Genomic DNA, 12426 nt, shown 5'->3' with positions numbered 1-12426 from the left:
CCCCCCCCAACACACACACCAGTGTTTTAGGTTTTAGTTCGGCCTGTGAAAATCCTGTGTGGCTTCAAAACTCTGAAGTGTGATGAGCAACAGGCGCAACATCTTCACACCTCCATGTATTCCGCCGTCTGACATATGGCACACACACACACACACCCACACACACACACACACACACACACACAAACACACACACACACACAACGTGCCAAATCTTCGCCACTTCCAGCACACTTGCGCACAAACGCGCTCATTTGGCACCGATCCGTTTGTCAGCTTTAAACAGTGCACAAAATGTTTAGTGTCAGCAGAATGTCTAAATAAAGCTCATATCAAATATTTTAGTATCATTGAAATGAGCATAATGTTCATTTTATTTGACCTTTCGTGTTAAAATATGGACAAATAAAGTGACAAAATCACAACACATTAAATACACAGCTGATAATAAACACGTCAAAACAAGTTCACTGTGGCAAAACTGTTAAACACAGTCGACCAAAATAAATATAGATTATTTTTACTATTATAATTTTAAGTGGGGATTATTGTTACGATGTTAAGATGATTCTCATATCTACTAGATACAAAAGTCTAAAGTACACTGCTATTCTTTATATATATATATATATATATATATATATATATATATATATATATATATATATATATATATATATATATATATGATCTATTATTTATATAGGATATTTTATAATATATAATATATAATTTATAATATATAAACAATATTTGCACCATAGCTTTTACAAGTAAAAATAATCCTCAATAAATAAAAATACTGTCACACAAAATTTGTACTTGCAGAAATAAGTAAAGTTCCAAGAGTGTCATGAATGACTTGTTTTAAAGAAAATACTTAGCTGTTCTTTGTATTATAAGTAATTGATCAATATATTGTTTGTATTATAAGTAATTAATCAATAAATTGTATTTTGGTATATAAAAGAAACAATCTTTAAATAGTATGAACTATTCTTATGACTGTTAACCCACCCCACAGAATGAAATGCACAATTACACAGCATGACTTATAATATTTGACCTATAATAAACCTTTTTCTGACATTAAAAGGGATTCTTTTATTTAAGAAATGAAGTTATACGTTGTTGTTATAAGTTATGTACAGCAAAGACTAATATGCCAACCAACCCCGTTCAATCCTTGCAGTTTATTCTGCAGTTTATTCGTCTCTAGCCTGGCATTTGTTGTTTTTTTAATAGTCTAGACATTTTTAATTTGATTAACTCAGTGAGTAGAAGTTATATTGCGCTTGATGTGTAATGGCAATTTCCAGGCTGAGTAAATACAGCGTTTAAATCTGGCTTAAGCAAGTGTTGGTATAAAAACAAACTCATTTTGGCACAAAAAATTTGTAACAGCATACGTGGCAATTTGTTAGAAATAAATGTCGCACTTTTGTCCGCAGTGCAACATGTTAGGGGATGAACCCAGAGGTGCCGTTTGGTAGATCAGAGGACGTGTATTGGTTGGGAGGAGGATTGATTTGCATAAACAGCCACCTTAAATACAGGCTTGGTCAACCTTCCAGCACAACTCATCTGATCCTGCAAGATTAAGGACATTATAGGTTAAAAAAAACTTACAGACGCAAAAACCTGACCAGTTTTAGATGCATCGCTTTTAGTTATTTGTTGAAGAAAAGAAACGAAGATGGAGTTTAAAAAGCTGTTTCTAAGTTTCAGTTTAGTTTTGCTCTTTTCATGTGCAGCAAGAGGCACGACAGCGAAATATTACACCTATGAGGAGGACGCGCCAGGAACTTTCATAGGAAATCTGTCCATGGACCTGAAGACCGAGTTACCCGAGGACCCGCAGACGAGCTTCCGATTCATGCAAGAGGGGAACACATCACTGATTCGGATGCGAAAACACGACGGCCTGATCACTGTGGGGGGTCGCATCGACCGAGAAAGTCTCTGCGGGTCGTCCATGCAGTGCGTGATCACTACAGACGTGGTGGTTTACTCCAAGGAAAAGTTCCACCTGATCCACGTGGAGATCCACGTCAGAGACATGAACGACCACGCACCTGTGTTTCCACAAGAAAAGATGCAACTTGAGATCGTGGAGAATGCAGCCCTGGGTACCCGCTTTCCCTTGGAGGTTGCCAGTGACCTGGACGTGGGTAACAATTACATCCAAAGTTATCAGCTCATTAACAGTACATATTTTGGTGTAGAGGTGGGAACTGGAGAAGATGGCAAGAAGTTTGCTCAGCTTGTTCTTGTGAAGGAGCTTGACAGGGAGGTCCAGGAGTTCCTGACACTGGAAGTCATCGCAAGTGATGGTGGAAGTCCTGCAAAGTCTGGATCTCTGACCATTCAAGTTAAAGTTTTGGACTCTAACGACAACAGTCCCCAGTTTGAAAGTGATAAGCTCAGAGTCGAGCTCTATGAAGATGCACCAGTTGGTGTCCTCCTACTCAGAGTTCAAGCCTTCGACCCGGATCATGGTGAGAATGGTGATGTCAGATATGATTTTGCAGATGGTGTATCCAGTGAGATCCGAAACACTTTTATTATTGATTCCATTAGTGGAGCGGTGATCCTGAATTCCACTATAGATTATGAGTCGAGAAAATCCTATGAGCTGCACATACAGGCGTATGATCTGGGTGCCAACTCAGTTCCTTCTACCTGCATGGTCACTGTTGATGTTGTTGATGTGAATGACAATGCACCAGAAGTCACGATCAAGCCGATGACCTCCAGGAGCGGAGACATGGCCTACATCACGGAGGCGGCGGCGGTGGAAAGTTTTGTTGCTCTTATTAGCACCACTGACAAAGATTCAGGTGCGAATGGTTATGTGCAGGTGAGTCTGCATGGACACGAGCATTTCAAACTCCAGCAGGCTTATGGTGACACCATGATGATTGTCACCACATCAGCTTTGGACAGAGAAAAGATTTCTGAGTACAACCTTACTGTGATAGCTGAGGATCTCGGCTCACCACCATTTAAAACTTTTACCCAGTACACAATCAGAGTGAGCGACGAGAATGACAATGCCCCGTCCTTCAGCAAACCTATCTATGAAGTTTCAGTGATGGAAAACAAACCACCAGGACTCTACGTCGCTTCTCTGGTTGCTCGTGATCCTGACGAAGCGGCCAATGCTAAAGTGACATACAAGCTTCTTGAAAATGAAATAGATGGGGTCCCACTGAGTTCTTTTTTTACAATGGACCCCGCTTCTGGGACTCTCTATACAGTAAGGTCTCTGGACCATGAGTCGGTACAGCAGATCGAAGTAGTCATCCAAGCCACAGATGGTGGCTTCCCGTCGCTTTCAAGCACAGCTCAGGTCAAGATTAGAGTCGTGGATGAGAATGACAACACACCTTTCTTCACTCATCCCATTCTCATCAATGGCACAGCAGACGTGACTTTGCCATGCAATGCTCCAGCGGGTTATGTGGCCCTGAGACTTGAAGGCAGTGATGCAGATGAGGGAACAAATACCGAGCTGTCCTACACTATTCTAGAGGACAAAATGCACCTGTTCGTTGTGAACGAAAACTCAGGTGAGATGACCCTTAAGCGTGGTCTGGCGCTCGAGCTCGGAGAGACGCTGGAGGTCAAAGTGGCGGTAAGCGACCATGGACGAATGCCCCTTGTCCACACAGCCACAATCCGCTTTGTGATTTGGAATGCAATTCCCTTGGATGATCAAGTGCTAGTCCTTCTTGAATCAATTAAAGAAGAGAACGAACACACCTTTGATGCTTCTTTTATCATCATTGGGCTTCTCGCTGCTGCATGTGCTGTGTTGCTGATTGCCATTGTGGCAGTCGCTGTTTCATACAGAAAGCACCAAAGAAATGGAAGGTCTATCACCAAAATGGCTGGAGGGAACTTCAGAAAGACTTCATTTCCATCACACAGCATCGACTCTTCAGATTCCAGCAGCATCTCTGGAGGTAGTGCCACTGTCACGGAGCAGATTTCATCTACCAGGGATGAGTCTTCTTTCTCAGATGAAGAGATGCCAAGTAGAGACTCAGACAGTAAGGTATGTTGTCTACAAATGGTTACGGTTTATAATAGGAATGCACAACTCCAGTCTGTGACTTTGGCCTTTTATGACTGGAGTTGTCTGCCCTGGTCTTTAAGATATCATGTCCTAAATTCTGAGATTTAAAAAAATAAACGTGTTTAATGTTTGTCATTTTTCTTAGGTGTTTCGACCTCTGCTCAATAAGACAAGTTTTGAGCCTGGTTCCATTTGGCAAGGAGACAGATACACACTTCAGACAAGGTATGATTAATCTTAATAAGGTATTTTAGATTCAAATGTATAATAGAATAAATTCTGTAATAATTAAACTAGAATGGGTTAAAAAATATGGTTTGACTTACCATGTTTGTGCAGTTATAATAATTTGTTATTCTATTTACAGTGAACTAGGATCCTCTGATCGGTCAAGCATCAAGGACAGTGGAAAAGGAGACAGCGACTTCAATGACAGTGACTCTGACATATGCGGACAAGCCAGCCGAAGAATTCCCACCATCAGCCACCAGCATGCTAACAGTGAGTTTAGTAGTTTTCTGTTGTCTTTTATTCCTTCATCTTTCAAAATTAGGGTTTTTAATTGGCAGCCTGTTGGCCATTAGCAACCCAGACTGCCGGCCCACGTTTCCTGACTAATATTCCTTGACATTAATGCATTTATGCAGCCCACAGGATTGGCCCTTGACCGCTGTTGTGTCCTATTGAGACCCAGCTGATAAAATATTGTGAACCACTTTTCATGGTTACTCACTGCTCAGCAGTTTTCTGTGTTCCTTATGCACTTAATCAAACATATATGCTAATTATTATGCTCTTGCTGGGATTGATCACGTGTGCAGGGAGAAGGTAAAAAAGGAATAGTGCAGGGCAGTGGGTCACCAGGGCGAGAGCTAATAATTCAGATGATACAGTATGACTAAATTAAATGTTTCAAGTCAAGATAGACTTGTCAAGTGCTTTTATTTTTTTACATAAACTAACCTTTTTATTTTATAATTTTAGGTTCCTTATACCCTGGATTAACAGATGGAGCATGCAGAACAAGAGAAATCCCAGTACACACTACCAGCACTCACATAGGCAACGGTAGGTACACTGTAGCCTACCGGACGCCAGCCTACGGCCACCATCACCCTGCCATCAACCAAGCTCCTTCCATGAGGGATTACAGTTATAATACGGTCCTCCTGCGAGCACCCGGTTACCCTCAACCACCCATGTTCCACAAAATGGGGACCCTACCCCCTAATTACTATCAGCATAGCGCACATGGTCAGCTACACAAACAAACTGTTCCTAACAGAGAACCGATTCCAGACGTAATCGCCACACCTGTTGCATCTTTCTAAAGTCACTGACTGGACTGCAAAATATGAACTGAGATCAGAAGGGAACTTTGCACAAAATCTGTCATCTGAAGCCCGTGGATTCATCATGAAACTCATTCCACTGTAAATGATCTGTCTTGATGTGTTTTTAGAATTTTAGCGCATTTTGTCTGGTCTTATTTCATCCTTACATAGTAACGTAGTATGAAAGAGTATAATTTAGAATCCTGCATCTTTTATAAACATACAGAAGATACACTGGCTACCTAGTTACCCCTAGGTGTGAGTAAATGAGTGAGTGAGTGAATGTGTGAGTATGTATACCCTGTAATGAACTGGAATCCTGTGTGTATATTTAAACGAATGAATGTTGAATGTCATAGGAATTGGTGTACTTTTTAATGATTGTAAATAACTGGCTCTGTACATAATTGTAAATAATAGGATCTAGTATTTATTGACAAAGTTTCATTTGAAATAAATAAATGAAAATTAAAGCCTGTGTTTTCCTGTACATTCACATCACAGAGGGTACGTTTGCTAACATTAGATAAAATATATGCTTAAATTAGTGGTTCTTTTTTTACGCAAGAACCAATTTCAGTCAAACAAAACCCTTTTATAGTCAAATTTGCAGTTCCATGTTTGTACATGGATTTGTCTTGTAACCCATTCAATCATGTTGAGCTGGTGAAGGTTTTGCCACCAGAGGGAGCTGTTAGCAGAATTGTAACACACTCCACATCAATGACAGAGTACTTTATAAACTTTAAACTCATAACAATAATAACAACAACAACTTTAACAGTATGGGGTGCACAGTGGCTAAGTGGGTAGCACTGTCACCTCACAGCAAGAAGGACCTGAGTTCGATCCCCAGACTGGGTGGTCCGGGTCCTTTCTGTGTGGAGTTTGCATGTTCTCCCTGTGTACGTGTGGGTTTCCTCCCACAGTCCAAATACATGCAAGTGATGTGAATTGGAGATACTAAATCGTCCATGACTGTGCTCGATATAACCTTGTGTAATGAGTAACTACCGTTCCTGTCATGAATGTAACCAAATGTGTAAAACATGATGTTAAAATCCTAACAAACAAACTTTACTAGTATGGTATTTTAACTTTGAATTAGTGAACCCTTTTTCTTTAAATTCAAAGCAGTGGTCAGCACTTAAGCATTATAGGCAGGTAGTTAGGAAAATTAAGTGCTTGTTAGCCACTTTGGATTACAGCACCACCACTGTATTTATGTTAAGTTAGACCAGTGGTTCTCAACCTGGGGGGCCTCACTGAGCCCAGAGGGGGGTCCCATTGCATTATATTGAGAAGAGTAAAAAATAATCACATTTGATGGAATGGTAAAAACAATAGGCTTTGGGATACTGGACATCTCTTGTGATGTCATATGAATCACTTTAAAACTACCTATGGCCAATATTTGATTTGCCCACCTGCAAAGTGCAAAGGTCAGTGGACGGTGACTACAAATGATTCTGATTCAGTTGTCGATGTGAAATCCGATGAAAAGACCCAGGTGAGAAATCACCCACCACTAGCTCACCAGATGTAAACCGTAGTGGATCATCAACCGAAATCAGAAAATACCAAGATATTTACCTTCATCATGGATAATTTGGATTTAACATGAGCTAGAAGACAACACCTTTGGTCATCCTCACTAAAAGCATGCAGAAGAATAATATCATAGCCCGTGTCAGTGTTTATTTATTTAAAAACAGGGGTCTAAGAAAAAGTTTGAGAACCATCGAGTTAACAGTTTTTCCTTTAAGCATAACGCAGTCTTTATTTTTTGTATATGTGTACATGTATATACTTCTTGTTCTTACACTGATAAGGCATAACATTATGACCATCTATCAGTACCAGCATTAACTTCTTCAGCAATTTGAGCTACAGTAGCTCATATGTTGGATCGGACCACACGGGCCAGCCTTCGCTCCCCACGTGCATCAGTGAGCCTTGGCCGCCCATGACCCTGTTGCCGGTTTACCGCTGTTCCACTGCAGACCGGGAACACCCCACAAGAGCTGCAGTTTTGGAGATGCTCTGTCAAACTCACTCAAATCCTCACACTCGCCCATTTTTCCTGTTTCTAACACATCAAGTTTGATGATAAAATGTTAACTTGCTGCCTGATATAGCCCACCTACTAACAGGTGCCGTGATGAAGAGATAATCAGTGTTATTCACTTCACCTATCAGTGGTTAGAATCTTATGTCTAGTCGGTGTATGTCAATTTCGGTGAACAATGTGCAATGATAATAAAGGCATTTTGTCTTATGGTGTGTTTTGTTGAGCCGTACCTGCCTACAATTCCCATAATGCATTTCCAAATCATCGTATACGGAAGCGTTCACAAACAAAAACAAAAGCTCCTGTCTGGTTCCGTGATATGAGAAGGAAAAGTCTTGGTGTTTAGTAGAGAAAAACACATTTAAAAGACGTATTTTATTAAACGTTTGTGCTGGCTGCAGTATCCTGGTGGTTTTTATGTGACGGGTATGGTTTATGAGGATTTATTTGCGAGGCTAAATGAGGTCGGTTATAAGAACTGGTTAAAAGCAGGTTATTGTCTCCTGAAAGTGAAAGACGGATTGTGCGGATTTGCAGATCATGAGATGCGCAGTTTTCACCAGGCTGTCATTTATAATAATTCTGTCTTACAATCACAACACACATGCAGGAGCAACTGCAGACCAAGAGGAACTCAGGTAAGAGATTTACAGAGGAATCACCAACCATCATACATCAGAATTACATTTACATCTGGCAGACACTTATCCAAAGCGACTTACAGTACTGTGACAGTATATTGTCTAAGCAATTGAGCTTTAAGGGCCTTGCTCAAGGGCCCAACAGTGGCAACCTGGCAGTGGTGGGGCTTGAACCAGCGACCTTTCGATTACTAGTCCAGTACCTTAACCCCTAGGCTACAGTAAAAGCACAAAAGAACTCAAATTCATTCCAGTTTTTGTTCATTTTAGTCAGTCACAAGAAAGGAACATGTGCTTGAACATGGTTGAAATCCCAGTCCTGTTATTACATGCAGTAAAAATCCCTTCAACCATAAATAGTAATAATTGGTAATAATTGATAGTGACTGGAGTATCTGGAGATAAGAAAAGCTTAAACAGACCAAAAATGTATTGTTTAAAAATACACAGATGAGGCATAACATTATGACCACCTTCTTAATATTGTGTTGGTCCTCCTTTTGCTGCCCCATACGCAACAAACTGTGATGCTCTGTGTATTCTGACACCTTTCTATCAGAACCAGGATTAACTTCTTCAGCAATTTGAGCTACAGTAGCTCGTCTGCCAGCCTTCGCTCCCCACGTGCATCAGTGAGCCTTGGCCGCCCATGACACTGTCGCAGGTTTACCACTGTTCCATCCTTGGACCACTTTTGATAGATACTGACCACTGCAGACCAGGAACACCCCACAAGAGCTGCAGTCGTCTAGCCATCACAATTTGGCCCTCGTCAAACTCGCTCAAATCGCTCAAAATTTTTCATAATGTTATGCCTGGTCAGTGTACAATGTTATGTCTAGGAGTTCTGATTTTGTATGTCAAATATTTAATACATGCTCATTATTATTGCTCCACATTCCTTTGCAGTTTCATCCTGATTGTTTCCTCTGTGATGAGTGGAAAAAAGAAATATTAAGGCACCACACAAAGCCATCTTGTACTATTCACTGGGGAAACTGCAGATCCTGGCTGTGGCCCACACAACACTGGGAACTGGCCAAGGTAAGACTTTTAATAAACACTGAGAAAGAATGCGTACTATAAGAATAATGTAGCTGCTTAGTCATAAACTAATATCTATGAAGGTGGCACGGTGGTGCAGTGAGTTGTGCTGTTACCCCGTTCTCCCAAGTTTCCACCTGATGCTCCGGTCCTAAAACTGGCCTGTGTGTGAATGTATGAGTGTGTTTGCCCTGTGATGGACTGGCAATCTGTCACTGGTGTATTCTGTGACTGGTGTATTCTGCCTTTCGCCCTATGAATTAGACCCACAGCCACCCTGACCAAAATAAAGCAGAAGTAAGAATAAATGAATAATGTTTATGAAGCAAAGCTAATGTTATCATCTGCTTACAGTGTCATTACAATTAAGCCAGATAGAAATGGAACTACTCAGTGTGAAGACATTGTGTGTGCTGCTTATCTTTTTTTTTTTTTTTTTTCAAAATGTTTGAATGCATTTAAAGGCTGTTTAAACATTTTACAGGCTTTCATGCCACGAGGACTGGCAGATTCAACTAAAGCAGAACAATGTGATGCTGCAGCCTTGCTCAACCTCTTCAACTTTTGTGACCAGTTTAACTTCATTAATAGGAGACTTCTTATAGAGGTAAGGATTTGGAAGAGCACAGTTTGGCTAGTTTATGGGACAAGCAGTGACTATTTGCCTAGCACCCAGCTGATATTTTGTGCTTTTTGTTTTTGTTTCTGTGAGTAATTCTTGTTCTTGTGGTCATTTGTTTTAGGATTGTTGTGCTTTCAAATAATCATGATGTAGTGATCCTTTATGTACTATGGTTTTCTCCCACTTCCCAAAAACATGCAGAAGCTGGTATGGCTACTCTGAATTACCTCTTGGTATAAGTATGAAAGTAAATGCTTTGTAAGTGTGTGTTGCCTCCCTTACCAGGATGAATTCTTGCGTTGCATCCAGCATTTTCAACCCAGAACTGGGTAGGGCGCCCCCTGGTAGTGCAAAACATCTAAATGTGGATCTGACATGTTTGCATTTGTGAAGTGAATAATTTTTGGGGGTGTGTTTATAACTGAAATGACAGGAAAAATGCAAACATGCCACCCAGGACATGTGTTTTTAGCCACTGTTTTCTCAGGCTTATAATGCATGACTTGTATGTAATGTGTGGCCAGCTTTTTTAGGTCAAGGTCAAACTTAGTTCATTTGGTCTCTAGTGTTTATGTACATGTTATATCCTTTTGTTCCCTGTAGGTAATTCGCTGTAGGAATGAGTTAATGCACTCATGTGAGATGCGGGTCTCAGACCAGTGGATGGCACACTTTCAGAAGAGTCTAGAGCAAGTGTTACTTCCCCTACGCCACATCCCTGAAGTGGCAGCAGCAGGTCAACAGATCCAGCAGGTAAAAGACAATTTCCTATGCAAAGCCAAGCCGTATCACACAACTTCAGAGCGAGGCCTCAATGATGATTGTATCTCAATGAAAGTAAAAACCTGCAGTCATAGTCCACAATCTAGCAGAAAACATTGGAGAATTTTAAAATAGCAAAACCGAGTCATTTCCATGTGTTGTTCATGTGTCCATGTACTCTTTGCCATGTATTGTACTATAATATCACAGTATTAAAGTATTAGAAGCCTACTACATATGTAGTTATAACATTTGTTCCTAACATTTGTTTTATAAACTGATGTTTTGACTTTCAGATGCTGTCAGTTGACCTGTCCGTGAACATCCCAGGGGTGGACAGTGTGGACGGGGCTGAAACTGATGGAGTTTTGATTGAATCAATCAGCCAGTGGGAGACTGAACTGCTCAGGGAAAGTCTGAGAGACTTACTAGACAATAGTGAAAATGAGGGGAATCTCACAGCTGTGGTGAGTGAGAGTTCGACAACAGACATCTGTTTAGCTCATCCGCCCACACACTCACCCACACAACCGACCCACCCACCCACTCCTTACAATGAGTCAAGGTTTAAACCTAAGTCTTATGAACTTTTATAATAACCTCCGAGCAATGATTATTTTGGAGAAACATTGCATCTCAAGCCAGTTATCAGTTATTTGTAGGATTGTAAAAGTTTGCTTTATTTAATAGTTCCATTAAGACAAACTGCACATTTTACTTATTAGGCTGTGTTGCAAAAATAGCTGGCTATTAAATAATACAAATTAATAAATGACAAGGATTGAAAAACAACAAAGCTGTTTGTTTAATAATTACATGTAATATCACATTTACACACACTTTGTTTTCTTTTAGTTATTTTAATATCTTTAATCTACACATAGAATTTAGGTTGCTGATGGTGGTCTGTAAAATGCATATATAAATGTATACAAAATAGATATTGTTGTGCTCAATTTGGGGGCTGTATTTAATGTTTCGGCTCATCAGTGTAAAAGGGAAATTAAAATTGGAGTTGATGGTTTAGCGTCTGGAAAAAAATCTAAAAGCAATCCATTTAATGCCTATATAGTTGTTTAGTGTTGATCTAAAAACCTATTGGAAACTTATCAATTCCCTTGTCTTGTGTTTCCAGGAGCTGGAGAACATGCAAAGGTTCTATAGATTTCTGACCAGTCAAAAGGATCTTGAGGAGCAGTTCAGCACTGAACTTCAACGCATTAAGGACTTGGAGGCAAAACAACAGAAAGAAATACACAGTAACAAGCAGCTACTTTTCTGAAGAAACAGTAAAGGAAAGAAAAAATGACTTTAATAGAAGTCTAGCTGTTGTTTACATTTGATATTCTTTATAGTTATAGGGGTATGCTCGGTTTCAGTGTGAATGTTGTACAAGTATAAAACAGCTCTATTGTTGCACTTTATTGTGGCTGGAGAATCTAATTTCTAATTAATTTGATTTATGCTTTTCACATTTAGGTCTTTTTACTGTTCAGTCTGTTTGGGTTTTGGATTGCTCCTCATTACCATGCAGGATTTACTTAATGGGGTTTGAGCATTACAGATTTAACTGATGTGCACCTATTGTATTTCACTCAAGTGCATCCTTAATATGAAGTGGTTCTTGGAGCTGTGGGCTCTTTGTAAGAATGGAATGTTTTTAAGTGTCTTTGTATCCATGAAACAACACTAAAACGATTTTACCATTATGAACCTTGTGTTTAGCTTAATTGATCTGGATATATAAAATATGTGCGTATTAATTGTACCTAACATTTGTAAAATAAAAAAAGGTATGTATGGTATTTGTAAATATAAATCTATATTTACGTTTATACATGCCATTATATAAAACATCATGCAAAGCAGTT

The 12426-nt window shown here is 39.8% G+C and overlaps 2 protein-coding genes across 2 annotated transcripts; both read left to right on the top strand.

Moving 5' to 3' along the window:
• The first annotated feature begins 1696 nt into the window (after positions 1–1696).
• Positions 1697–5412, top strand: pcdh8 (protocadherin 8). Its single transcript, XM_063010657.1, has 4 exons — positions 1697–4060; positions 4227–4306; positions 4449–4582; positions 5066–5412. Exons 1-4 carry the CDS (start codon positions 1697–1699, stop codon positions 5410–5412), a joined length of 2925 nt encoding a protein of 974 aa, XP_062866727.1.
• Positions 5413–7825: 2413 nt separating this feature from the next.
• On the top strand, positions 7826–12340 carry LOC134329335 (uncharacterized protein CXorf38 homolog). Its single transcript, XM_063010570.1, has 6 exons — positions 7826–8124; positions 9037–9171; positions 9656–9778; positions 10397–10546; positions 10852–11022; positions 11691–12340. Exons 1-6 carry the CDS (start codon positions 7915–7917, stop codon positions 11835–11837), a joined length of 936 nt encoding a protein of 311 aa, XP_062866640.1. The 5' UTR covers positions 7826–7914; the 3' UTR covers positions 11838–12340.
• Positions 12341–12426: the final 86 nt, after the last annotated feature.

The sequence above is a fragment of the Trichomycterus rosablanca genome, chromosome 15 (assembly GCF_030014385.1).
Source record: "Trichomycterus rosablanca isolate fTriRos1 chromosome 15, fTriRos1.hap1, whole genome shotgun sequence".
Lineage (NCBI taxonomy): Eukaryota > Metazoa > Chordata > Actinopteri > Siluriformes > Trichomycteridae > Trichomycterus > Trichomycterus rosablanca.
This window is presented reverse-complemented; position numbering and strand designations above follow the sequence as displayed.